General features: G+C 38.1%; 7 protein-coding genes across 7 annotated transcripts; 3 read left to right on the top strand and 4 right to left on the bottom strand.

The window, feature by feature from the left end:
* The first annotated feature begins 3,005 nt into the window (after window positions 1–3,005).
* Window positions 3,006–3,940, top strand: LOC106656525. Its single transcript, XM_014377537.2, has 3 exons — window positions 3,006–3,118; window positions 3,184–3,298; window positions 3,373–3,940. The coding sequence occupies exons 1-3, from the start codon at window positions 3,093–3,095 to the stop codon at window positions 3,691–3,693; spliced, it is 462 nt and encodes a 153-aa protein (XP_014233023.1). The 5' UTR covers window positions 3,006–3,092; the 3' UTR covers window positions 3,694–3,940.
* A 5,009-nt stretch (window positions 3,941–8,949) lies between these two features.
* Window positions 8,950–12,649, bottom strand: LOC106656554 (CD82 antigen-like). The gene is made up of 6 exons (XM_014377596.2): window positions 12,269–12,649; window positions 11,840–12,058; window positions 10,671–10,853; window positions 10,264–10,476; window positions 9,554–9,842; window positions 8,950–9,066 (listed from the first exon to the last, which is right to left on the bottom strand). Exons 1-6 carry the CDS (start codon window positions 12,377–12,379, stop codon window positions 8,966–8,968), a joined length of 1,116 nt encoding a protein of 371 aa, XP_014233082.1. The 5' UTR covers window positions 12,380–12,649; the 3' UTR covers window positions 8,950–8,965.
* A 709-nt stretch (window positions 12,650–13,358) lies between these two features.
* Window positions 13,359–14,828, bottom strand: LOC106656467 (acyl-CoA Delta(11) desaturase-like). Its single transcript, XM_014377466.2, has 5 exons — window positions 14,543–14,828; window positions 14,338–14,468; window positions 14,054–14,259; window positions 13,798–13,977; window positions 13,359–13,717 (listed from the first exon to the last, which is right to left on the bottom strand). The coding sequence occupies exons 1-5, from the start codon at window positions 14,826–14,828 to the stop codon at window positions 13,372–13,374; spliced, it is 1,149 nt and encodes a 382-aa protein (XP_014232952.1). The 3' UTR covers window positions 13,359–13,371.
* A 476-nt stretch (window positions 14,829–15,304) lies between these two features.
* Window positions 15,305–17,353, bottom strand: LOC106656553 (elongator complex protein 4). The gene is made up of 4 exons (XM_014377595.2): window positions 17,121–17,353; window positions 16,393–17,060; window positions 16,113–16,319; window positions 15,305–16,019 (listed from the first exon to the last, which is right to left on the bottom strand). Exons 1-4 carry the CDS (start codon window positions 17,245–17,247, stop codon window positions 15,888–15,890), a joined length of 1,134 nt encoding a protein of 377 aa, XP_014233081.1. The 5' UTR covers window positions 17,248–17,353; the 3' UTR covers window positions 15,305–15,887.
* On the top strand, window positions 17,335–18,509 carry LOC106656468 (caltractin). The gene is made up of 2 exons (XM_014377467.2): window positions 17,335–17,370; window positions 17,934–18,509. Exons 1-2 carry the CDS (start codon window positions 17,335–17,337, stop codon window positions 18,441–18,443), a joined length of 546 nt encoding a protein of 181 aa, XP_014232953.1. The 3' UTR covers window positions 18,444–18,509.
* A 70-nt stretch (window positions 18,510–18,579) lies between these two features.
* On the bottom strand, window positions 18,580–20,446 carry LOC106656469 (exosome complex component RRP43-like). The gene is made up of 6 exons (XM_014377468.1): window positions 19,790–20,446; window positions 19,672–19,708; window positions 19,450–19,587; window positions 19,083–19,377; window positions 18,888–19,008; window positions 18,580–18,802 (listed from the first exon to the last, which is right to left on the bottom strand). Exons 1-6 carry the CDS (start codon window positions 19,804–19,806, stop codon window positions 18,580–18,582), a joined length of 831 nt encoding a protein of 276 aa, XP_014232954.1. The 5' UTR covers window positions 19,807–20,446.
* Window positions 20,447–21,573: 1,127 nt separating this feature from the next.
* On the top strand, window positions 21,574–26,152 carry LOC106656470 (hepatocyte growth factor-regulated tyrosine kinase substrate). Its single transcript, XM_023462043.1, has 8 exons — window positions 21,574–21,971; window positions 22,150–22,234; window positions 22,613–22,688; window positions 22,765–23,228; window positions 23,306–23,594; window positions 23,657–24,667; window positions 24,735–25,002; window positions 25,090–26,152. The coding sequence occupies exons 1-8, from the start codon at window positions 21,926–21,928 to the stop codon at window positions 25,710–25,712; spliced, it is 2,862 nt and encodes a 953-aa protein (XP_023317811.1). The 5' UTR covers window positions 21,574–21,925; the 3' UTR covers window positions 25,713–26,152.
* The last annotated feature ends 111 nt before the right edge of the window (window positions 26,153–26,263 follow it).

Raw genomic sequence — 26,263 nt, 5'->3', positions numbered from 1 at the left:
AAAGTATTTTTGTGAATTTTTTCAGATTTTTTAATTGCTTCAGGCCTTCAGAAAAAATATAGATAGAAAATGGACGTTTATACCGGAAGTGGGGGGTAGGAGGGGGGAGGGGGTCTAAAATTTTGGTTTTGGGTCTTTTTTACCATGTACTATAACATACCAAAAGCGCGTCAAGATCGGTGACATACGAGCGCAGGTTTATTTAAAAAATTCTGAGCCTTACCCATATATATATTTCTTGCTGCTTGTTTGGCAGTCGAATTCAGCTTGGGTATGAAAAATGATAACAATTTTTGCAAATGTTTCAAAATATTATTGAGTGCTAAACTATCTTTATTCAACATTTCACATTTCAACAATTTACATTTTAAACAGTACGATTTAAGGATCATAGATAGATAACAACGAAACAAAGTAGGACAAAGATAATTGTATAATCTAAAATAAAAAGTATTGAAATTAATACGTTATTGTTGAAATATTAGTTGATTTTAATATCTTTAGCTACCTGACGACTTGTTGCATAATTTAAATATTTGCTGGGCCCAATTTTAATACAGGAAGGTCTAATGGACCTCATCATTATTAGCTGTATCATTTTTCTGTTTTTTATCGAATATTTAAACCAATCGGTAGAATAACTATTTTGCACAAAAACGACCAGCAAGTTTAAATTTATTATAAAAAAGTAAAATTTTGATGTTTCACGGACATGAATTTTATTTGAAAATTGCTCTGCTATTCTTACCAGTCCTCAAAAATATCACTGCTAGCATCAGAGATCATCTGCGAGGGAAAACTCACAACCAACAAAAACTCTGCGCACAAGATATACGCGAAGATCATTTTCAGGACAAAATTTATGTCCTCTTTATATTTAATTACCATCTGCGAGAAAAATTAAGCTATAAATTATAAATGGTCTAATTCCAAAATTAAATACAAACAATGGAAATCGTACCAAACAACCAGAAATGCTGCAGCCGATGATTACATTCAATATTCCAAGGACTAATACAGGACTGGTAAGTTTATTCAGTAACTCAAAGAAACTAATCATAAAAACATAAAATAAAATTGATCAAATCAATCTTCATTTTTATCACTTAACTGTATACAATATTGATGTAGCCGGACCAGCTGAGAGATATTTTTAAAAATGTCATCATTTTCTTCTAAAAAATCCTGTGTTTGAGACAAAATCAAAATTTGTTTCAATTTGAATCTAATTTGAAAAACGAATGTATTTATTTTAATCAGCAATGAATAAATTATAAAAATGTTTAATAAAATACCCCAAGAATCTAAATTTCGCTGTCACAAAGGCAACTGTCAGTGTATAAGAAATTCCTAAACTTGAAATAAACACTTGTGCTATATAAGTAATTATTACTATAATAACAAAATAATAGTAAAAGTGTTTGTATTTGTCTATGAACAATTCAAAGTGAAGGGATAACTTTTTTTCATAAGTATAATTTCCTGGTAAAATTAAATTTGCTGTAACTGGCACTAATACCGAAATTATAATGAAATACATGTTATAAGAGCAGCATATAAGACCTACAAAATAAGTAAACCTTTAGTTTAGTAATAGTATTTTATGCAATGGGTGTGAATATGCTTTTTTATAAAGGGAAAGGTAACATAAGAGCTTAAAAGTAGCATTAAAGTTGCGATTTTTTTATTAGAGTTCGATGAAATTTATTTAATTTTTTAATTGAAGTATTAACCTGTTATAATGTAAGATGCGAAATTAGCTGTTTTAGTGTAATTATGTAGAATTTCTTTTTCCTCGAAACTACATCGAAAAAAGTTCTTGCTCATAAGAACCAATACCTCTCGTATCTGTGACATGATAAAATTAAAAAAAGTCTTCAGTTACACTTCTCGTACATCACTATGCGATAGAACATTGAATGTTGTTGATTGTACCAACAAGGAGTTTCGTTTGTTCAACGTTACGAAGTACATGACGAAAATAAAGAAACATAGCACCAAAAATTGCAAGCATAATTCCGATACTAAATTCGTGTCCGATTCGTTGCTGCTTATTAATTCGGCCAAATAAATTAACTACAAATGACAATTTTCATTTAAACTCTAACTTAAGTTTTAACAAAAAATAATAAATGCAATTTTTAAAAATACCGTAGATATAAAAACTAAAATGTAAAGCACAAAAGGTACCCATGAAACATACTTCATTGCACCAGTCCAAAAAGGCCACATAAGCGATGCCTTCATGAAAGGTATCATCAAAGGAATCTTTTGACCAATACATTTTTCAAGATCTGATATATCTGATTTTGATAACTGTTCTAGTTCGCTATTTTCAATCCTTTGTTGTAAAATAATAGGCCAATAATCTGACATGATTTTTACTAATCATGAACAAAACCATGATTAAAAAATATATCGTCGAGTTAATTTACACTAAAAAAACTAAAGCAACTTCCTATGATAAAAAATAAAGTCTTTGGTGCTAAAAGGACGGTATACGTTTTTAGAATTTTCAACAATGATTCTTGTACACGAAAAAAAACACTCGATTGAAAAGTTGGACTATACGTGACCCTTAACAAAAGTCTTGTAGCGTAAACATTGTTCAAATTTAACACATTCAAAAATGTTTTAAATTATGAGCTATGTAAAGGAAAAATGTTTTGTTAAACATGACCTTTACTATAGTACGAAGCAAATTTCATTCAAGTGGTGTATACAATTTTTAATTTTTCAAATATTCCAATTTATTCTAAAGATATATAACACAAAAGCACCTTGCTGAATTATCGTCTTATCTTTAGCTGTTAGATACTGTGCACAGCTCAATTGATTCCGTATTTCATAGTTCATAATGGTTTTCATAATTAAATAAAACAACGTAAACTTTTATTCCTTAACTTGTGACTCTACAGAATTTCGTGTCAGAGCCGAGCTGTGTAGTGTCAAAGTAGAGTCGCTGACGAGCATTTAAATTTCAGCTTTGAGCAAGTGCCTACAAATTGGCGAAATCGAGTGTTTAACCTTCAATATTTTCTCAATGCATATAGTTGAAATTTACAGTGAATCAAAGTGCAATTAAGCAAGGGATGGAGAGTAGTGGTAACGTAATTAGGTAAACAATTTTTTGTTTTACGATCGTGACCTTTTATTACTTTATCAAACTCTATTATTTTTCAGAGTAAAAAAAGAGGCAAATGATACTTGGCTAGATGCAAATGTTGATAAAAATTTCAATTCGGTGGAATCTTGGGATGTCAAAAACTGTGAAACATCCGAATTTCATAAATCATCAGTGAGTTAAATGATATTTAAAATTATGCTCCGATTTTCAACCATCAAAAAACTATTGCACAATTGTAATTTTAGGAGAATGAGGCGTTACGGATGAAGTTAGATGAAGAGATATTTATAGATTTTGACTACAAAAATGTCAAACTTGAACTCGAGTCTCTGTCAATAAGCACCTGCAATACTGAGTGTCAGAGTTATTCACCCATTGTGAAAGTAGAAGATCAAATTCGGACTAGTTATTCGAACGAACGAGAGCTCAATATTCCAATAGAAAAAGAATTGGATTGCAATGGTAACGCTCAATTTCGAGAAAAGGTCCGATCGAAAATTGATGAATTAAAGACGGTCAAATTATTGAAAAAAAAAATGGAACCAGATTATTACACGAGTGCATAGTATGTCGAATAACGTATAACACAGATATGAGTTTAAATAGACATATCAAAACGACACATAAGAGCATTGTAGCAAATTACGAATGTGATATTTGTCACGAACCATTTGGATACAAGACTTACCTTAATAAACACACGAAATCAGTGCATTCTCGTAAATCATTCGAGTGTAACTTTTGTCACAAATCATTTGGATACCAGTATGTACTTGAAAGTCACATAAATACAGTACATAATCAAGGTAAACCCTCCGAGTGTGATATTTGTCACAAATCATTTGGACTGAAAAGTAACCTCAAGCGTCACATAAAAGCAGCACATGATCGGAGCAAACCTTTTGAGTGTAAAATTTGCCAGAAATCATTTGGACAAAAACATAACCTCAATCGTCACATAAATGCAATACATAATCATAGCAAACCCTTTATATGTGAGATTTGCTACAAGTCATTTAAAAACAAAAGTCATCTTAATGCTCACATAAATTCAGTACATGAACGCAGCAAATTCTTCGAATGTGAGATTTGTCACAAATCATTTAGACAAAAAGGAAATCTTAAAACTCATATAACTGCCGTACATATTCGTAGCAAACCCTTTAAATGTAATATTTGTCACAAATCATTTGCTTACTATAGCTGCATCGGAAGGCACGTCAACGTAGTACATAATCGGAGTAAACCCTTTGAATGTGGCATTTGTCAAAGATCATTTGGACAAAAAAGTAATCTTAAAGATCACATGAATGCAGTACACAATAGTATCAAAAATTTTTTATGTGATATTTGCCTGAAGTCGTACTGCCGAAAAAATACCCTCAAAACTCACATAATGAAAGTACATAACAGAATCAAACCATAAAGGTGTGACAATTATCCCAATATATTTAAAACCAATGAAGACTTTTACAATCACGCGAATATGCCATGTAATTTTTAAAAATCTTTTTTTTGTATTTATTATTGAATTTTTTAAAGATCAATAAAATATTTTAATTCGTTATTCACTTTGTCGTGACTGCGGAAACCTGTTTACTCACCTTTTGTAAATGAACTAAAATATCAACACGGCTTCGTTTTTCATTTTCATTTCAATTAATTTAGCTCAATCGATCTTTCATGATTCCAATAATTAATTGGATCTTTACCGTAATTACCTAACCTCTATCTGTATGTCAATAGAACTTGCCTCGCCTCAAATCATCCTAAACTTTATACGATGGTCACTCCAATTACTATCGATAAAAAAAGCTCTACAATTATAATTTTTTTTCTGAATAAATAATAAATCAATCATCTTGAAACTTTATAATAATTTTAAGAAGATTGACACAACTATGCCTGTAAACTTATTTTCGTGGATTCGTGTCATAAGCTTATTTACATTTTTTTGATGGCTATGTTATAGAGGTAATGAGAATAAAAAAACAACAATAAATTTAATTTAATCAAAATTCTGAACAATTATGTTGAAAATAGGACCGTGCGTACCACAGGCAACATTTTAAGGCGATTGATTTATTACTTTAATTTGACACTCAATATTCAATTTCAAAACTTGAATAAAAAAATCATGTTCAAGGCATGTATGTACTATAATATAACTGACTAGGTTTATAAATTTTGCTCTCAATATGCTCATTATTTTCATAATTAATTATCTGCTCCAAAGTACGCTCGAGCCTTGCAAAACTCCATGGATTATTATAGAAAAAAGAAACAATCTCTTTTTGCGCCACGATCTAGCGCACATAAAGTCGCATCATAATATAATTTCAGCACGTCTTATTTTCCAAGACGTGATACAAATTCCGACGAACCGGCACTTTTTAATCCGCTCGGTACCTCCAAGCTGCGCCGAGGGGGATGGGATTGCGCGCACGCACATACACAGTTATGTATTCATAAATACACGCGAGCGAGCGAGGCAAGCAGAGAGAGAGAGAGAGAGAGAAAAGTTTTTCGCCCTGAAAAGCGCGTTTAGGTGGTGTTTTTGCATGGACGAGCTACTACTCTGCAGATGGTACGTGCCCCGGCGAAATGACAATTTCCTTTTTGCGCGCGCGCACACACCCGTCACGCGCTGTATATAAGGACTTTTATGTAATATCTTCTCGTGTATGTATAGCTTGTGCGCGCCGTTAAAGTACCGACGTAAGCACTTTCGACGCGTGTACTTTTTCACGCCAAGATTACGGCGCGAATGTATGAAGGAACGTCGATAATCCGCAAATGAATTGCGTATTCTCTATCTATATTCGACTGGAAGCAAAAAAAAAATTTTTTTTATTTCGCCCGGACCAAACGGAAAAGTGTTCTATGTACCAAAAAAATAGTCTGTGCAAAATTTTAGCTCATATAAATTGAGATAACCCGTGCCGCCAGTCGCTTGAAGGTTTTTAAATTCGATTTAAATTAATTTTTACCGCTTCTTTACAGCGATATTCAAATGTCTCTGTAGCCGTCAATTTTCAAGCAAATGAAACTTCGAACCCGTCAAATTAAAGGTCTTGAAAAGACCTTTAATTTTCTTTTTTTAAAATTTTGATTGCTTCAAAATTAACTGTTGTAGAGCCGTTTGAATATTGCTAAAAAATGGAAAAAAATCGAAATTTTTCTAGTTTTCTAATAGCTGAAGTTCACTCAGAGAAACACCAATTTTTCCTAAACTCCGTGGTATTCTTTCGTGTGTAATAAGCTAAAAAATGACGAAGTTTCGACCAGAATATTGCATCCTAGCTCTGTATAACGGCATTTTAAATATTCAATTTTTTCGTATTTTTTTTTCTTTCATCCGTCAAATGATAACACGCTTTTTATTATGAGAACATTCACAAAATACTGAAACTTTTTCCAAATACTACTTACTACTAAATGATTAAAAGCATCTCAAGACCTATCTTTTAAGCCCCCTAACGAGCTTATAGATGTCTCGGAGTTAAATCTACAGCCAAATTGAGAATATAATCATTAACGAAGTTGAAAAATAGAATCGATTTCAAGCTTAACTATAACACTAAAGTGTCCTTTAATACCCCAAAAAATTTGAAAACATCATTTTCGACGTATTTTCTTTTCAAGACCTTTAATTTGACGGGTTCGAAGTTTTATTTGCTTGAAAATTGACGGCTGCAGAGCCATTTGAATATCACTAAAGACGCGGTAAAAATTAATTTAAATCGAATTTAAAAACCTTCAAGCGACTGGCGGCACGGGTTATCTCAATTTATATGAGCTAAAATTTTGCACAGACTATTTTTTTGGTACATAGAACACTTTTCCGTTTGGTCCGGTCAAAATAAAAAAAATTTTTTTTTTGCTTCCAGTCTAATCTATATAGAAGCGTTTCGGTGATGATTGGTGCTGGAAACGAACGAGTCGATACTCGATCGGTCAAAATTTACTTTTCGAATCCGTTTCGAGGCAGGGTGAAATGATGAATTTTGAATTCGGCTTGACTTTCAATGAGATGTAAAAGTAGAGGAAGTTATTTTCTTTGCGTAAGTAAATTCGATTTCACATTAAATTAAAATGAACGTAATTATAATTGACATTCAAAGTTTTTCAAACAGCAATCAAGAGACTTACTTTTACTTACATACAATTTATTTCATTTTGCCAGTTGCAGATGTACAGATAAAGGTAAGTCGCTACCTACCGGTGGAGGCTGGCTTCAATTTCGATCAAATTTTCATGAATTTTTTTAGAATTTTAAATCGCTATGATTAAATTTTAGTATAGAAGTCTTTTTTGTTTGATATGCAATTTATGTAAAAAAATAAATCAGTACTCACAGATGAATTTTCAACAAATTACTTTTTCTACGTCTGATTTCACTTTAAATCTGCATCAAGCTTACAGTATTCTTTTGTAGCTATATGTCTCAATAAATAATAGACACAATAAACATTTTTTCGAGTTGAGCGTAATTATGTTGATTGAAAAAGGATTGCATAAATCGCTCTCAATGTGAAAATTGTAATATTTTTATTAATGCAATGAATCGGTATGATACATGGATATAACTGGCTGCAACTTGTCTACCTGTACATAAATCTACCTAACTTGCTACTTAACTATTTGGTTTTAATTCTAAAATTACATTTTAAATTTATCACGATTACAAATCAGTTTTTGTTCGTTATCAATGTTCTTGTTACTGAAACGCGGCAATTTTTATTTGCTCGAGGACAGCGAACTACTAAGTACAGCGCAAAAGAAAGTCAGTCACCACATCATGAACGAGGCACGCTTGTTGTTGTTCGCCAGTGGATTCAGACAGAGATCGGCCAAAACTCTGACGGCCTCGTCGCCATCGGCGTCCTTGGCGTACAGAGTCTTCCTCTTCGAGGCGTCGAGCATCATCGAGTTATTGTTTCTCGAGCTCATGGAAAACATCGGATACGTCTGCGAGCTGCTGCTGTTATTATTGTTGTTGTTATTGACGCCAGACTCTCTGATCAGATGAAAATCTCTCGCATTTTTGGCCGACGACGCGAGGTACGGGTTCTTCGTGAATTTGACGGGATAGGCGATCGGCACGGGCGGAGCTCGTCTCTTTTTGCCGTTGCTTCTCGTCATGGTCACCTCGATCCTTCCGTTCATCGGCAGGACGGGCTGCATGCCGACCAGGGGCACGCCAATCAGCGTCTTCGTACGTTTGTGGTTTCCATTGTTGCCGTGATGAGACGACGAGCTCGCCGCGGTCGGCAGTCCATTTTTCTCGTACACGCCGATGGTCGTGTTAACGATACCGGACTTCTCCACGGCTTTCAGCGTGTTGCTTCTCTTCTTCCTATCCTCCGTCGCAGTGGTCGTCGTGGCGCGGCTATTGGACGACGGACTGCTGCGCACGAACTGATGATAGCTACCCTCAGCCGGTCCGACGGCCACCTCGAATCGACGACGACGTCTGCTGCGGTGTGCCTTCCGCTTTTGGCTCTTCACCGTCGGGATCTGCTGCTGCTGCTGCTGCTGCTGCTTGTCGATCCTCTGCCTCTTCGGCCTGTTCAACGATCTCACGAGTATCGTCCGTTCGCCGCTGTTGTTCTGCTCCTGCTGCTGCTGCTCCGGGTCGAGCCTCGACTGAAGATACCTGCTGAGCTCCTCCTGGGGAACGTCCACGGGATTGCCCCAGGGAGTTTTGGGCGAGGTCACGTCGTTGTGGTTCATGTCCGATTTGCGAGTGGGCGTGGAATTTTGACTCCTCTTGTTGTTGTTGTTGTTGCCGATCATCGTCGTCGTCGTTATAGTCTCGCTGTCCTCGAGCCACCTTCAAGACTTGTGATTGTTATTGATGAGGCCGGCGTTGAAGGTATTGTTCGTCCCAGCCATCATCAAGCGGCTCTCAAGATTAGTGCAGTAGCCGGACATACCTACAGTAAAGAATCGGTATCGTAATGTAATGATGAAATTATCGAAAGATATAATCAAATTTAACATACGTTTAAAAGTTATTTTACTTCGTGACACGGTTATTTTTATAAGAATTTTTCGATGCATCCCCGATGGAAATATAATTTTTGTGTATTTAATAAAACTTTTTAAAAATTGTATACGCATTTATAAACTTACATAAAAGATGAATTTTTTGACTCACGACAATTTATAAAAGTTTACCCAATTTTTCCTTAACTCTAAACTAACTGAAAATTACCTAGTAACATAAAACATTAAAAAAATTACGTTACTTTCCTGAATGTTTATAAAATCTTTAAAACGCTTTTTTATCAACTTTTACTCGGTTTTCAATTAAAACTCAAAACTGATTGGAACTCTCATCTAAAAATGTTTGCAAAATAGAAATACATAATTGCTCAGTCCAATCGGATGGCATCGATCGAGCTACATATATATACTAACCGTAATCGTGCGCGTCCTCGTTGCCGAACGTATCTGGCCCCAAAGTCTGCGTCGACGTGAAGGTAGACGCCGTCTGGACGCAGGTGTTTGCGGCCGCCGCTTTGTTGTTGTTGCTGCCGCTGCCGCTGTGGCTGTTTCTGGCCCGCTGATTCATGACGCTCTTGAGGCGCGAGCAGGCCAGCAGCGTGCTCATCAGAGCGAACAGCTCGACCAGCACGACCAGCAGACCGATTCCCAGCACGACCAGAGTCTGATCCTGCACCCAATTCTCGATCGATTCGAGGCAGCCCTGCGCCAACGTCAATTTTGTTATCATATACGTTAAATTCTCGATTAAATGTCAAACAGCTAACTTATTCTATAATTTCACCAGACTTTGGTAAAAATTATGAATTAGGGAGTTTTTGAAGTACAGAGAGGTTTCTTTAAATGAATAATTATAATAATATTAATTTTCGTTAAAACATAAATTAATTGTTGTTTATTTTTTCGCAATCGTTTTTGGATTGGATCGAACGATTGACTGTACTAAGATTTACTGGGTCATTAATTGAAGTTGATTGGTAAAAGTATAATATAAAAGTATGAATTAAAGATTTGAAATTCGTATGTATTTCAAGAGGATCGAAAATAAAGACCCCAATTTATAAATTAGGTAGTTTTTCTCGAGGTGCCATCTAATTTTCATGAATTATTACGACTAAACTTACGAAGGTGTGACGAGCCAGCTGATGCTCGGCCGGATTCAGAGATTGGCAGAGGCTGAGATTCTGGGGTTGAGGATTGAGAAACGCCTCGGGCTCGAGGGTGTTGTTGAGTTTGCAGCAGCTCAGCGGCACGACGAGCTCCCGACGGCCGAGCTCCTGCAGACGCCACCAGGATGTGCCGTAATTGTTGCTGCCGTTTATGCCGCAGCACGAGAACTACACATATATATGCGAATTAATGAATTAATCTTACATACAATTACGATCGCATCGCGTGGAGAAAGTCGCGCGATCGCGAATGTAACGTGGGTAAAAAAATAAATAAATAAAGTAAGGTAGAGTAAAAGGAACCGAATGAGATGAATCGGATACGACGCGCGGGTAATGAATAATGCATCATCGGCACTTACGGAAGTCTGAGCGAGATCGAGGGCGGCGGTGAGCTGCTCTCGGCCCGGAAGGGCGTAGCTGCGCTGCAGGGCCCGCAGCAGTCGGGCCGCGCGTACGTCGACCCAGACGAGGTGCGGCCAGAATACCACCACGAGGCAGAGCGCGCACTTGGACACCAGCAGTACCACTATGACCGCGGCGTACTGTATAGATAAAAGTCAGAGAGAGAGAGAGAGAAAGAAAGAAAGAAAAAAAATTAATAATTATCCACACGTGTAAGCGCGGAAAATCTGCGTGTGCGATCTATGCTATCGTGTGTGTTCCAAATGATCATCGCAGCATGTCTGTAATAGCAAAATCATTGGCGAAAATACGCGCGCGCGCGCGCGTGTGTGCATAACTAATAATAATGTATGACTCGCGCGGAGATAGCTTCGAACGAGTATCACTTATATACCTCTATATATATACAGTCCGACGAAAGCAGCGCGCAGGTGTGCGTAATTATAACACGAGTCGCCGTCGTGTTTGTGTGTGTGTGTGTGCACGCGTATCCGTTGCAACTTGCCTCGAACGCACCAATAGAAACAGTTGCGATCCGGTACATGTGACGTATACATTTACGCGGGAGAGCTGCACCGCGCGCATTATAATAAAAGGGCCCCCCTTCCTTGTTGCGCGTATATAATAATGTGCGGGTGCGTCGAGGGCGACCCGTACGACGTATACGTATGTAACGGCTCGCGTTTTATATAATGGTAACAACGATCCGCGCAGCGTCGAATCATCGCGGGGGATTATAAATGTTAATTCTCGCGGGCGACGACGACGATCGGCAATAATTACATTATCTAAAGCGAAGAGCCTATAATAATGATGGATATAGTACGCGTTGCACAACTTTTGTTTTCGCGTACGCTCCAATTTTGTATATATGTACCCGAGTTCGCGCGCCGAGTCGATTTCTTTTGTCAAACCATATAATGCAAATGTGTCGTTATAGCACTGCCTGTATACCGCTGAACAACCTATCTATACATCCGCGCGAGCTCCGAAGTTTCACAATTCCGTTGCGCCACGATCGCACAATCGAGCGACCCGCACAATCATCATCCGTGCACCGACGCGCGATGGCTATATAGAAAAAAAAAAAAAAAGAAAAGGAAAAAAGAAAATAGTTATAGCTCACGGAAACGGTGATGCAGCAGTTGCGCAGGCACGAGACCCAGCATCCGAGCAGGCCGCAGCAGGCTATGAAGAAGCCGAGGCCCACGACGCCCAGGGCCACGTAGTAGAAGAGAGGCTGCTCGGGCCAGGTGTCGCTGCCGCCCAGCAGACGCGACATCAGGACTCGCTCGCTGTCGGCCAGCAGCAGGGCGCCCAGAGACATCAGCACGAAGCCCGATATCTGTGTTATGGGTGCCGCACGTATTATATTATGTGAAAAATTATTGTATATAAAAGTCTGGTAAAAATATTCTACACAATAAAAAGAATCGTAAAATGTTTTTTATTCACTTATAAAGTGGCCATGAATTTTCCAGCAAAAGGTAAAAAAATTGGATTTTTTACATCGTATCTTTAGGAGTCATTTCAATTATGGTACAGATATACTCACGAGAAAAATAATGTTGGTGCAGCACATGAAGGCTCGGCTGAAGCCGAGTTTTTGCTTCTCCTGCATCCTGATGTACGGTACGATCCAATTGTTTATCAGTGCGGTGCTCATCTGACGATCTCGAGCGCCGATGCCATGCCGATCTGTCGGCACGGCAATTCTGGCTCTCCGCGGACCACGCTTATATTTGTTTGCTCTTACCGATCTGCACAACGATTTACGCACTCACAAAGTTCACTCGAAGAATTCGTTCGCGAGATTCATTTCACGGCAAAAAAAAATCAAGTCACGAAACGTACTCGACAGCACCGAGCTGTATATAGGAAGTCGTCACTTCGTAGCGCGTTGAAATCTGTATGTATGACTGGCGGGCGCGCGCCACGCAGCGCAGCTCGTTCGCGAGTGTTGTGCCTGCGCGCCGGTTCCGTGTGTATAGTTTGTATTAATTGCCAGCGTCGATTAACGCAGCGCGCCGCCAGCATATAAAATGCGCTCGCGTCGGCTGAAAAATTTCGCGCGCAGCACCGACCGACCGACCGACGAGTTTCCTCTACTACTACTACTTTTTTTTTCTCTCTCTCTCTCTTCTTTTTGTATTTAGATCGAAGTTACCTCGAGCGAGACGTAAACTGCTGCTGCTACTGTTCAAGCGCACACCTTAACATTTTACGCATTTATGTGTGTGTATAGCGCAGTTACAACACGATACGATGCACAGCGATGTATAGGCCCATATGCACACACACACGCGCGTAATACAATCGAATACACTGCGCGCGCGACGGAAACGGAAGGAAACGCGTCGCAGCAGCAGTCCGTGTGGTGTACGGTGCGCGTGGGAGACCCTGCCTTTTTTTTTTTTTTTTTTTTGTTCTCTCCTCGCGCATTTCTGTGCATTTGTTTAGTTTCGAGCCTTTTCGAATTTACGCATTTATAATGTAGGTATACAGAGGCGCATGCTGGTCAATGAATGATAGGAAATCGATATTTTCGAAATGAGCTCATTATTTTATTTATTATTCGTATCAAAATTCGTTATGATATATTTACAATTGTACCGATCTCTCTCTCTCTCTCTCTCTCTCTCTCTCTCTCGTTTTACGTCAGAAAAAATGACTCTTGGCGATCGCCGACTCCAAATTATCCAGCACGTCGTCCGCCACCGATCCACCACTACCGGCTGTGGAGGTCGTCTGGCGCAGAACGTAAGGGTGGGTGCCGTCGCCCCTGTGAGCGATCGTCTTTCTCACGAGAGCCGGCGACGGTTCCCGCAGATCCGTGGCCCAGCCCAGCCTGGCGAACCACTCGATGACTCGGGCGGTGAGATTGAAGCGGCCGCCGCCGATCTCCGCCGCGCGATAGTCCCACGGGAAGGTGTGATGGTAGTTGTGCCAGCCCTCGCCGAAGGTGATCCACGAGACGAAGCGATTCTCGACCGGGTCGATTTTTCTGCGCGCAAAAATTATTTTCTTGCTTCGTATATATTATATATACTCCACGCGACAAATAGTAAGTACAATCGATGATACCTGTTGTAAGGCTTGTCGCCGTAGATGTGCGCCAGACTGTTGACGCTCCAAGTGGCGTTGAGATCGTAGACGTAGCGAAACAATTGAAACACGAACGAGTGGTACCAGTCCTCGTGCCAGCAATAGACCGGCACGCCGATCGTGAACAGCGTCGTCAGTATTCGCAGTAGCAGATTATGCCTGTGTACGCATATAATATGTCGAAACGTCATTTTTTGCCGTCGTATTGTGATTTTTTTTATTTATTTTTTTTTACCTGTCGCAAAAGGCCACGACCGGATCGTTAACGATATCGCTCATGTCGATGCTCTGGCCCTTGGCTTTGACGTCCGGATGTTTCTTCAGCATCAGCCAACCCACGTGGGAGAAGAAGAAGCCGCGCCGACTGTTGTGGGGATCGGCGTCCGTTTCCGAGTACTTGTGATGCACCCGATGGTCGCGCACCCAGTGATACAAATTATTCTACGATACGACGGGGACACACAAAAGAGGACATTTTTGCACGATGTTAATACGTTGTTATTCGATTGTTGCGCTTACCATCCCAGCGGTAATGAAGCATATCATCAGCAGGACTCGCATCCGCGTGTTGGCTTTGTAGGATCGATGCGTCCAGAGCCGATGCGCACCACCGGTCACCCCGAAGCCCGTAAAGATCACGATCACGAACGCTACGTATATGTAAGTACGTTAAAAAAAAATTTTGCTACATTATACGGAAAATTAGGATGGATTGTATACCAACCCCAAGCCATGGTTCGCTTGTGCTGCGAGTAAGAGACGGTCAGCAGTCCGTAGAGAGCCACGAGGTGCAGCAGTGCTATCGCGATCACGTTGAGCCATTTGATGTCTTTGCGCAGTATCAGCCACTGCGTGGAGTCGTCCACCGCTTGGATCTGTCGCTCGACGTCGACGATCGCCGGTACATCCTTCTCGACGTTGTTGTTCTCGTCGAGCTCGGCATACTTGGCTGGTAATTTCGGCTTTTTCTCCGCGCAAATCGGCGGCCCGTCGGGACTGTTCGGTGGCATCGTTATCGACTATTTATCGCGATCGATTCGCGTTTCCGGTTTTCCACGAATTCGACGGAATAAGCGATTTACAGCGTGTGTGCGCGCGTCGAGGCGGCGGCGAAATTTGATATATCCGCGCGGCGAAATTCAATAGCGAACTGATGGACGGTTGCCACCGCGATGACTCCATTTATACCTTTTTATTTATCGTACAAGATTCGCACGATATGATGAAAAATATCGATTTCAGTTGCTTTCGACAAAAGAGTTGCCAAATCTCTCGCTCGATTTAAAATATTCCGATTTTCGTAACGCGTGCGGTGTCGCGCGGTGGTCTACAAAACCGATTTTCCATTGTAATCGTCGTTCGAGTAATCTAATTCAATGTACGAGCGAATGAGTTCAAAATTATAACGAGAAAACATAAACGTTTTTATAATGATAATAATAATTTATTCTTGTACAACGCATGTATAACATGTGGTATACCGAAATGTAATACATAGAGTTTTTTTTTTACAAAAGTACGGAAAAACGTCGCTATCGATGCAGCTCCGTTGAACAAACAAAGAGGCAGCAACAAACTGCATCAATCCGTATAAAAAATAATAGCTACTCGTGTTCCCCGTATACCTATATGTGTCTATACATGGTCCGTATACGTGTATACATCAACAGCGCGTAATATACGCGCATACGTAAATGCTTTTATTTCGCTAATTTTCGCGTGCTCTCGGCGGCAGCGCATTTCATGCGCATCATCATCATCATTGTGGCTGCTCAGGTAGGCTTATCTCCTATCCTCTCCTCTCTCCCTCTCTTTCTCTCCTCGTTTTATTCGCATCGTAAAAAAGCGTTAATTTAAACCCATAATTGGGCCACGCGTTGCACGCACCTACCTATATATCGCTCGCGCATGCATATATATACGTACTCGCACAGAGGCACACGGTAGCGAGCGCACACGTGTGCGCATTAAAATGCATTATGCATGTGGCTCACTTTTTTGCGCTCGCGCGCGTATAAACGCACACAACTCGCTCGCGTACACACTATACACACATACACGCATTTTATTTAAAAATCTAATTTGCTCTGCCCTCTACTGCCGCTCGAGCAGCCGCCGCCGCGACCAGTTGATGAGCAGCAGCCCAGATCGTCCTGCTCGCGTTGAGTGGTCTCTCCCAATTCTGGTGGTAAATGTAAAATCTGTAAAAAGTTCATAAATTCATAAGTTTTTTTCTTTTCAATTTTTATGTATTTTTTTTTTTTTTTTTGTTCATTTACTGAAATTAAAATTACCTCGATGAGGAATTTCTTCCTTCGCAGCTTGAACGCCAGATCAGAGTACAGCAATTCTTGAGAAACCAATGTATTGAATGCTGGAAGCTTCTTCACGTTCAACAAGCCGTGATAATCTTTGAATACTGGATTGGTTTCTTTGGCAGATCCAGCAAAAGATTCTAAATTGACTACTATGTCTGATAGATGTTCAACTCTTTGTACAGTCTGTAATAGATAAATATTAAATAATCATATATAATTATAATTAAGCCCATTCGCGTGTGTAAAAAATCCTTACCGTTGTTTCTTCATAGTTAAGAGGAGGAATAGTCAAAATAACAACTGCATATGATTCACGAAGTAAAGCTCTCAACATATACACAAATTTGACCAAATCTTTGCTTGTTTTTTCTTCTGTATCAGACATCCACATTCTGGAACCAATACATTGGATCGCTATCCTCAAAATATTTCTTTCACTAGCTGTTTGAGATATTGAAAAGTTTCCCTGTTGAATAGTTTTGTCTATGCTCAACAAAAGATCGTAGTAGGCAGCATTTTCAAAGAGATTATTTTGGCATTGTATATTTTCACCGTTCCACGTCGTAATGTTTGCCTTTTCCAAAGCTTCCTTTGAAATATTTTTAGTTAAGTCATAGTAATGTCCAAAAATGGATTTGTCACCGGGTGATGAATCCACAATTTTCATGTTTTGATATCTCCATGCAATTATCATTTCATCGTCTTTGGCAGACGGCACTTTAGGCCTATGTTTGGGTTCATCTTCTTTCACTACTGCTGGTAGTTCTTTCAAAATTTGTTCCGGTTTTGCATCTTGTGATGCAACAAAAACTGAATGTGTACATTCGATACCTTCAGCTATGAAGTATTTGTATATAACCTTTGCATAGGTGTTGTATGGATCTTCTTCAACTAAGAGTATCGATCCTATTGGCACTCCACCTCCTAAGAAGAAATAAATTTGTCAACTCTCAATTCATAAAATTTGTTTACAAGATACCTCACCAATAAAGTGATCAAGCGATGGAATTCCAGATGACACAAGAAGTTGGGCATTGCGCGTTGCAGGTTTCGTACCAGGTATGGCACGAATTTGTGATTTGGGCACTGTGACATTCGGCGCAGTTGCCATTTTGCCTTCTTATTTGATAATTAAATTAAAATAATAAATCAACAAAACACTCAACAGTCAGACAGCCGTGCTCTTGCAGCAAAGCACATGGGCATACTTGACTCGAAAGCAGACAACCGAACAGTCTATACCACAGCGACTCTCACGGCCGCAGCTGGAACTCGACGATACAAACAAACAAATGTGCCGCCGCCGCAGTAACCATGCAGACGGCCGCGCCGGGCATCTAATCCGATCCAGCCAACACGTTGCGTGTCAAAAGGCAAGCTGCAGCGCGCAAACTTTAATAATAGGGCAAAAAATTCGATATTAGACGCGCACACGGAGAATTAACGCTGCCTACAGGGTCGAGCACACGCCCACCTGCATTTCGCAGCCCCGGTTATATATCGAACAATCATAATCGACGCCACTGGCAACATAAGCTAGCAACGAGGGCGATTACGCATAACAAACTTCTCTCCGGTAAATAAGTTCCTAATATCCATAATTCATAAGCTACTCACTTTACGCCTACTACACACCTTTCCTTGCTCACGCGCGTACTTTTGCTATTTTTAACTGCATAATGGCAAGTTTTTTTTTTTAACTTTCAACTGTTGAAATTTGTGTAGAAAAAAGTCGATAGATGAATTGAATTTTTGTTATTTAAAATTTCTTTTATTCATTGCTATTATTTTTTGCAGTTGGCATCCAAAAAGACAACTAGTGCTGTATTATCCAGGAAGAAGCCTTTTGCTAAATTTGAATTGACAGAGGAGCAGAAAGCTGACATCAAGGAGGCTTTCGATCTCTTTGATCCCGATGGTACTGGTAAGATAGCAACTAGAGAGCTAAAAGTTGCTATTCGAGCTCTTGGATTCGAGCCCACCAGAGAGGAGATAAGGAAACTCATTGCTCACACTGACCCCGATGGTCTTGGAAAATTGTCCTTTGAAGAATTTTTAGAAATAATGGCTAGCAAGATGTCAGAGAAAGACGCCAAAGAAGAGGTACTGAAAGCTTTTCAACTGTTCGACGATGATGGCACAGGTAAAATAACATTTAAAAATTTAAAAAGAGTCGCTAAAGAATTGGGAGAAAATTTAACCGATGAAGAACTGCAAGAAATGATCGATGAAGCAGACAGAGATGGGGATGGAGAAATATCCCAAGAAGAATTTCTCAAAATTATGAAAAAAACTTGTTTATATTAGATTATTTTAAGCTATCTTTAGAAAAATATGTAACTTTTCTTTATTTTTATTGAACACAGAATATTTCAAGAAAACATTTTTCAATAAATATAAATTTTTTTAACAAAATATTTTATTTAAACATCTATTTTATTGATCACTTTTTTCCAACAGTAGATTGAGCTGTTGATATCAAAGTTCTTATTTGCTCTGTATGAGATTTTGCTTTACTCATAGCTTTCTTTAATAAAGTGTCTGAGATGGGATCGCCACCTGGTTTGTGTAAATAAACTATTTCATTTTTTTCATTGTATGCTAAACTGAGCATACTTGTTGCCATATCTTCTTCAAAAGATGTTGGATCAGCAATGAGTAGATCACTGGTAAAAATAAAAATGAATTATAAAATTATAATGAAAATTAGCATAACTAAAATCATAATATACTTAAAATAAAAATACTAACTCTTTCAACAAAGCAAAAGATGTACGAATGGACATCTGTTTCAGTGGAATGCTGACTCTTTCCACAGGATCTTTTTTGAACTCATTAGATTCAGGAGTATATTCTACTTTTTGTACAGTTACTGGATTAAAAAATTTTCATTAAAATAAATTTACCAAATCATATTGTAAATACTACAGCAATTATAATACATACAATTTTTCAAGGCTGCCATCAGTGCAGCAATGCAGCAATCTACCACAGCACCATCAGCATTGGTACACATAATTTGACAGTTGAGAATCCAAACCAGTTTCCCTTTATGAATGCAAAGATCTGTCAAGTCTATAGCTTTTGAATTTATCAAAATATCCTCGACTATTTTGGCAATGCACATTGCCTCTTCGTTTGGAAGTCCTGGTCGAAATCTTTGACTGCATAAACCTGATAACTCAATGATAGGTAAGATGATACCAACATCAGGAGCGTCAGCATGAGGAGGACCTAATTCCTAAAATTTAATATACGTTATGAATTCTCATGGAAAAAATTTCGTTATCTTGAAGAAATTCAAAATACTCACAGCCTTAATTCCACAAACTGCACCCGTGTTGCCAATTCTGCAAACAGCCGAACTATCGGCGTTTTTGATCGATCCTACGTTAACGGAAACTGGACGAAACGATAAAAAGTCACGTCCATCTTCTCTGGTATCGGCTTTCTATGAAAACAAATATGGCTTTGAACTAAAAAAATTCATGAAAACACGTGTGCCATCTAACACAATTTTATCAACAGTACTTACGATGTGATCGTTTAGATACCTGGCAGGAAGAATTTCTCTATGGAATGATAAAATGTTCCATTTTTATAAACGTAATAATGAAAATCAATTAAAGTGAAGAATTTAGAATTTCACTTACTTGCTATTTTGCTCCATTGTTTACAAAACTGTGGGGTGTTTGGTTGCTCGTGTTTAGCCGGTAGTTTTGCGTAGCAGACGCCAACGCTCTCAAACCCATGTGTTTTTAATTTTTTGCGCACAGACAATGTGCCATCTCACGAAAAGTGCGGGATATTTGAATTACTCTGGATCGAATTTTTTTCACGCGTTCCTCATTTTTGATGTATGATAAATTTCATCAACGAGTGAAATTATTAACACCACTTAAAATCAATAATTATAAATTTTCCAGTCAAGCATATAATTTAAAAATTGACAAAAGTACAGTAACGATCTTGTTCACCCACAAACTGCTTTCAGTACATTGTGGACGATTAGTGGATGTTAGTGGGTTTTGACAATACATAACTTTCTCGATTGACAGTTCCAACCAGCGGAGTGAAGCAGCCAGCCATCTTTCACGCTCGCTACTTATAACCAAGTGTTTAGTGATTTATGTTTAGTTTACCTATGATAATTAGTTGTGACGATAATCTTGTCCCCTCGAACTGTTACCGCTGGTAATAAAATGGAGAAACACAACAACGATAGCGAGCAGGAGCTCTCCATCGCGGCCGAGGAAATTCGTCATGATTGCTATCCTGTAGATGTTCCTGTCAAACAATAACAAATTCCAAGCCAAGACTGAATACATTGATTTTATGAATCATGTATAAAATGAAATCATAGTTTTAACTCAAAGTTAATATCATTGCTCAATTAATGATACTGTAATAATTAATATTTTTATTTTAAGTAACATAGTTTTTAATTTAAAGTTTTAAATACTTTATAGCTGTTGAATTGCTTCAAATGAATTAACACATTATTGTTGCAAGGAGTAAATTAATGAATAGATAATGTTTAATATATGACATCAGAAAAAATTCATTCATTTTATTTAATTGACTGACATTAAATTACTATAGGACTACTGATGAGAATCGATTTTTGCTAACTGAACAAAAAGGGTGATCAGTTGAGGATGATGGAAGTAATGTTTTGTAAGATTTTAAATATCTTACAGTGAATTTTGTACATATAGTATTTTATGAAAATGTTTTCCTACATTATGTACGGCATGCATACTATATTGATTAAATTGTTTTCAAATGCTTAATTTTAAACCTTTGTACACTTATTTGACATTCATTATTTTATCAACATAAAAGTACATAAATATTACATTTTTCATTTGATACATAATCTACACTATTCTAGACAACTGAAGAGTGAAGTTTTATGAAAACTATAGAGGATATAATAATTTTCCCCAAATTAAATCACAGATTTAATAGATATTCCAGATATTCCATTCAATGGGTGGGTGTAAGCTAAAAGTATCTGAAATTCCATTTTATGCTCAATGGTGTCAATACAGGTTTGGCTTTCAAAATTGTAGAACCGCTTACTTGTCTTTTCAGTAATTGAATATATCTTGCATCAGTTAGATTAATTCTTGATAATCTACTCAATTACTTTTTACAAAATTCAAATTAAAACTTTATTTTGAAGAAAAGTTTGAGTCACATTTCTTATGAAGAATTTTCAATTTGACTCGAATTATTAAAATTCAACATATAAATTACACAACTGTTGTTTATTTGATACAAAAGAGACATTTAAAATAAATATAAATTAGATATTTAATGTTACATCTTTACACGCGAATTTGAATTTCGCGCTCGTCGGCGTGGGTGCTGCAGTCGCTTCTGAGAGAACCGTTGACAGCGCAGAACGCTGCCTTCGTTCCACATATCACTGCGCAGTGTAAAAAACAATAACCAAAGGCATATTGTACGTTATACTGCTGTGATAGTGTCAAACGTCGGCCGAACGCGAGCAGTCGTCGCTAAAACTCGATATCTAATTTTTACAAGTACACAGTATATACGCACTCGGTACGAAGAGGTGTACACAGCAATACTATACTGCATAATATATATACGTCGTGTGCTGCTGCTGCTGCTGCTGCTGCTGCTGCTGTGACGTTTCGAAGGAGTGACTCAGGCTGGGGAAAAACAATCGTTGGCTTGGCACAATCCTATCGTCTCTCGGTCTCGGAAGAACAGTCGTCAAAATCATCTGGTATTCTTGAATAAAGAAAAACACCATCATGCCGATTCTGTCGAGTTACAACAGCAATTTCACCAAGTTGCTCGGTCAGTGTCTTTCTTTTTGTTATTTCTTCGCATTGTGCTGCTGCTGCTCCTTGTTTACCAAGTGCATTATGATGCGTCAAACGCTTGATAAACGTCGAGTGCAACACCACACTCTCTTATGCTTTTTAACATCAACAATGGCGTAATTTTTTCTTTGCTTCATTTATTTTTTCAACAGAGAAGGCAACGAGCAATCTCAATCTCGAGCCAGAATGGCCAAAAATCATGAGTATTTGCGATATGATAAGACAAGGCGACGTCCCGTAAGTACTTTATGACCAGCGAAATAGTAATAAAATACTTGTGATTCCATTCGATACGTCATAACCTACGTAAACATATGTACACATGATTAATTGGAACAAAATGATTGTAACTAACGATTGAAATATTATTACAAATTTTTTCAAGTTCCAAGCGAATGAAAAGTCGGAAAATTAAATTAATATTGATTGGCAAGAATCATGCAATAAATGTTTGATTAAGATATAGTTACTTCTAGATTTGCAATACATTATTATAAATGATTGGTATTTAAAGTTCCATTTATCGTGTTTCCAAATGAATTTTTGAAGAATTTTTTAAAGTGTATGTTTATGAGTTTATTGACACTATAATCATATTTTGTTTTCATTTCACAGACCAAAAGTAGCTTTGGCTGCCATTAATAAGAAAATTACCAATGATAATCCTCACACTGCTAGTTTTGGTTTATTGGTAAGTGAGTTTAGCATCGCAATTCTTAAAATGATTCATTTTTCAAATAATATTTATGTGTTATTATTAATTTTAGGTGCTTGAATCTTGTATTAAAAATTGTGGCTCAATAATGCATGACGAAGTCTGCACTAAACAGTATATGGAGCAATTGAAAGATATCGCAAAAAAAACTCAACAAGAACCTGTAAGAAACAAAATATTGGAATTAATCCAAGCATGGGCCAACGCTTTTAGAGACACACCAAAATACAGAGCAGTGCAAGATACAATGCGCATTATGAAAGCTGAAGGTTTTGAATTCCCTGCCTTACAAGAAAGTGATGCTATGTTCGTTGCTGATAATGCTCCTGAGTGGGTCGATGGTGAAACGTGTCATCGCTGCAGAACAGCTTTCAGTACCTTTGTGAGAAAACACCATTGTAGAGCTTGTGGCCAAGTTTTTTGCCACCAATGTTCAGCAAAAACATCTACCATACCAAAATATGGCATTGAAAAAGAAGTTCGTGTTTGCAATACCTGCTATGATTTAGTCAACAAGTTAGTAAAATTTTCATAATATTTATTGCTTAACTTTATTTATCTTTTATTAAAGATTTTTGTTGTATTTCTATTAGACCTGTGGTTGCTATTAAACGGGAAGAATCTGATCTTCCTGCTGAATATCTAACCAGTTCTTTGGCCCAACAACAGCAAGTACCGCCACGAAAAACTGATGAGGAACTCAGAGAAGAAGAGGAATTACAAATTGCTCTAGCATTGAGTCAGAGTGAAGCTGAACATAAGGAACAAGAGAAGAAACGGGTTACCAGTGCCATTATCTCCAATTCAGCTTCCTCTTATTCTGCTGCTGCATTTTCAAATTCAACATTTTCAAATGTCCAGTATTCACCACCACCATCTCCAGTAAGCAAAGAATTATATTTTTAATTTATTTCATGGATATAATGTGAAATTTTATCTTTAAGGGACCGAGTCCATCTAAAATTCAGGATGACGAAGATGTAGATCCTGAGCTTGCTAAATATCTCAATCGCCAGTACTGGGAACAACGTCAATCTGCCTTGGAAGAACAAAACTCTAGGCTAAATGTAACTAGCCCTTCAGCCCCTAACATGGGGAGTCCAATGCCAGCAAAGATCATTCCAGTAAAGCAACAGCATCAACAAAATGGTGAAGTTGATCCTGAAATGAAAAATTTTGTAGAAAACTTAAAATCGCAAGTAGAGATTTTTGTCAACCGAATGAAAAGCGATTCATCAAGAGGGCGATCTATCGCAAACGATAGCTCAGTGCAAACACTTTTCATGAATATTACAGCTCTGCACTCTAAACTATTGAGATATATTCAAGACCAAGAGGATAAAAGAGTTCACTTTGAAGGTTTACAAGACAAGCTTACACAGATCAAAGACGCCAGAGCTGCCTTAGACGCATTGCGTGAAGAGCATCGCATAGCCGTTTTGCGCGAACAACAAGAGGCGGAGCGCAAAAAACAAGTCTTGATGGCTCAAAAGCTTCAAGTGATGCGCAAATCGAAACAGGAACATTTGCAGATGTTACGCGAAGAAGCTCTCAATCGTATTCAAGAGCAAGAGCGGGAAATGAAATTACGAGCTGAACAACAAAAACAGCAGTACATGATGTCCGGTGGTTATCAACTTGGGGGATATGTCGATATGCCTGGTGGTCCTGGCTCTCCCGTACGACAGATGCCGTATCCGATGCAAGAGCCAACTTATGGCACTATCACTCAAACTGGTGGCCAGCCTATTTATTCGTATCCAATGGCTGCCACTGGTCCTACAGATCCGTATCTAATGAATGCTACAGCAGGATATATGTTGAAACAACATCCACAACAAACAATGCCTGATCCTGCAGCCTATAATAATCAAACTCTCGGTGCTGAAGGACTACCCTTATCTGGCCAAGAAAGTTTAGGAAAAGTCACTGTATCTGGACCTGGTATGATAAACGTGAGTATACTGTTGATGAAAAAAAAATCCAAACATTCAATTATTTTACCAATTACTAATCTTATAGTCACTTTCAACTTTACCTGATGTTGAATCACAACCTCAGTCACAGCAGCAGCAACGACATTCCTTAGCTCCAGAGCAAGTAAATTCGGTTTACTCTCATCATCAAAATCCCTCACATTCAATCGCTAGTGGTTTAGGGCAGACAATGATGGCTGGTCAAATTGACCCCTCGACACAAAATGTAGGTATGGTACCAGCAGGACACAACAGTCTTAACATGACATTGCCTGGACAAATGAGTATGCCATCTACCACCATGTCCTTACCAGGTATTATACAATTTTCATTTTGTGATATTAATTAATATTAAATGATGTAATTATTATTAAAAAAATCGGTTGACTTTGAAATTTTAGTTTCGCATCAAATTAGTAATGGACGAATGGAAGGCGGACCACAGCACGCGCAAGCAGCAGCTCAACTTCCTCCAGCTGTACCACAAATGCAGGGAGCTCAAAAATCACCAATTGCTCAAACCCACTCAAAAATGACGTCTTTGCAACAGTTGGAAGAAATGACTCAACGAATTCAACCTCAGACGCGACATTCGCTAATGACCTCTCATTTAATGGGTCAGCCACAGGCCGAAGCAATGCATCTTCAAATGATGCAACAGCTGCACGCCGAGCAACAAGCATTGAAACAACAGCCCGTTCAGCAACCGCAACCGATTCAACAGCAGCAACTTTTCCAACCGCAACAGTCACTTCAACAACAACAACAACTGCAACAACCGATGCAACAACAACCACAACATCAACAGCAACAACAACCTCCTCTACAGCAGCAGCAACCGATGCAGCAGCAACCGATGCAACAACAACAGCAACAACCTTCTCTACAGCAGCAGCAACCAATGCAGCAGCAGCCGATGCAACAGCAACCAATGCAGCAGCAACCTTTACAACAGCCAGCGGACACGCGTAAAGAGCCAGAAAAGAAAGAACCAGAGATAGCAGAACTTATTTCATTTGATTAATTATTTAAACAAGCATTTATGATTTTATTACTTTTACATTTACATTGTTTTATTATCTTTACATTTTAAATAGATAATTCTGAAACTTGAGTTGACAAATGTTTTTGTTAATAAAGAACGTTATAAATATTATTAACAAAACTAGTTATATGTAATATTATTATATCTGTACGATTAAGAGTACAGGAAAAATAGCTTTGTTATTAAATGCAATATAGATTTAAATTTAAACGATTATTTTTCTGCGTTGCAAAGGAAAAAGCACGAACCGTGCACGGTCGCGTGCACCGAAATAATACGACTGTCGCCTCAGAAATTTTTTAAAAGTTTAATGTTTATACGTGTACACTTATAAATTTTTTACTAGGAAAATTTTAATGAAAAAATCTGTAAAAAAAAGAGCAGAGTTATAATAAACTTGACATTGTTTCGTAATTCAATTGAGTAATCTTGATTATTTCAAGTATATCTTGATGAAGGTGTGTGTGTATGTGTGGTTACACAGATTTCAAACAACATTGAGACAAAGTAGAGATTTTTCATGTATCATT

This window comes from Trichogramma pretiosum, unplaced genomic scaffold (genome assembly GCF_000599845.2).
Source record: "Trichogramma pretiosum strain Unisexual culture from Peru unplaced genomic scaffold, Tpre_2.0 scaffold20, whole genome shotgun sequence".
Classification (NCBI taxonomy): Eukaryota; Metazoa; Arthropoda; class Insecta; order Hymenoptera; family Trichogrammatidae; genus Trichogramma; species Trichogramma pretiosum.
The sequence above is the reverse complement of the archived record's forward strand: the minus strand, read 5'-3'. Positions and strand labels throughout refer to the sequence as shown.

Coding starts and splice junctions, on each gene's coding strand:
- LOC106656525 (XM_014377537.2), top strand. CDS start 3,093: ATGGAGAGTAGTGGTAACGTAATTAG. Junction 3,119..3,183: donor AGTAGTGGTAACGTAATTAG/GTAAACAATTTT, acceptor ATTATTTTTCAG/AGTAAAAAAAGAGGCAAATG. Junction 3,299..3,372: donor CCGAATTTCATAAATCATCA/GTGAGTTAAATG, acceptor TTGTAATTTTAG/GAGAATGAGGCGTTACGGAT.
- LOC106656554 (XM_014377596.2), bottom strand. CDS start 12,379: ATGAGCACCGCACTGATAAACAATTGGATCGTACCGTACATCAGGATG. Junction 12,059..12,268: donor GCACCAACATTATTTTTCTC/GTGAGTATATCT, acceptor CCCATAACACAG/ATATCGGGCTTCGTGCTGAT. Junction 10,477..10,670: donor TCGATCTCGCTCAGACTTCC/GTAAGTGCCGAT, acceptor ATATATGTGTAG/TTCTCGTGCTGCGGCATAAA.
- LOC106656467 (XM_014377466.2), bottom strand. CDS start 14,828: ATGCCACCGAACAGTCCCGACGGGCCGCCGATTTGCGCGGAGAAAAAG. Junction 14,260..14,337: donor GCTTCATTACCGCTGGGATG/GTAAGCGCAACA, acceptor GTCGTATCGTAG/AATAATTTGTATCACTGGGT. Junction 13,718..13,797: donor GGCGACAAGCCTTACAACAG/GTATCATCGATT, acceptor TTTTGCGCGCAG/AAAAATCGACCCGGTCGAGA.
- LOC106656553 (XM_014377595.2), bottom strand. CDS start 17,247: ATGGCAACTGCGCCGAATGTCACAGTGCCCAAATCACAAATTCGTGCC. Junction 16,320..16,392: donor TTAACTATGAAGAAACAACG/GTAAGGATTTTT, acceptor TATCTATTACAG/ACTGTACAAAGAGTTGAACA. Junction 16,020..16,112: donor GGAAGAAATTCCTCATCGAG/GTAATTTTAATT, acceptor AACTTTTTACAG/ATTTTACATTTACCACCAGA.
- LOC106656468 (XM_014377467.2), top strand. CDS start 17,335: ATGGGCATACTTGACTCGAAAGCAGACAACCGAACA. Junction 17,371..17,933: donor CGAAAGCAGACAACCGAACA/GTCTATACCACA, acceptor TATTTTTTGCAG/TTGGCATCCAAAAAGACAAC.
- LOC106656469 (XM_014377468.1), bottom strand. Junction 19,378..19,449: donor CAGTTTGTGGAATTAAGGCT/GTGAGTATTTTG, acceptor ATTAAATTTTAG/GAATTAGGTCCTCCTCATGC. Junction 19,009..19,082: donor GATGGCAGCCTTGAAAAATT/GTATGTATTATA, acceptor TTTTTAATCCAG/TAACTGTACAAAAAGTAGAA.
- LOC106656470 (XM_023462043.1), top strand. CDS start 21,926: ATGCCGATTCTGTCGAGTTACAACAGCAATTTCACCAAGTTGCTCG. Junction 23,595..23,656: donor ATTCACCACCACCATCTCCA/GTAAGCAAAGAA, acceptor TTTATCTTTAAG/GGACCGAGTCCATCTAAAAT. Junction 25,003..25,089: donor TACCACCATGTCCTTACCAG/GTATTATACAAT, acceptor TTGAAATTTTAG/TTTCGCATCAAATTAGTAAT.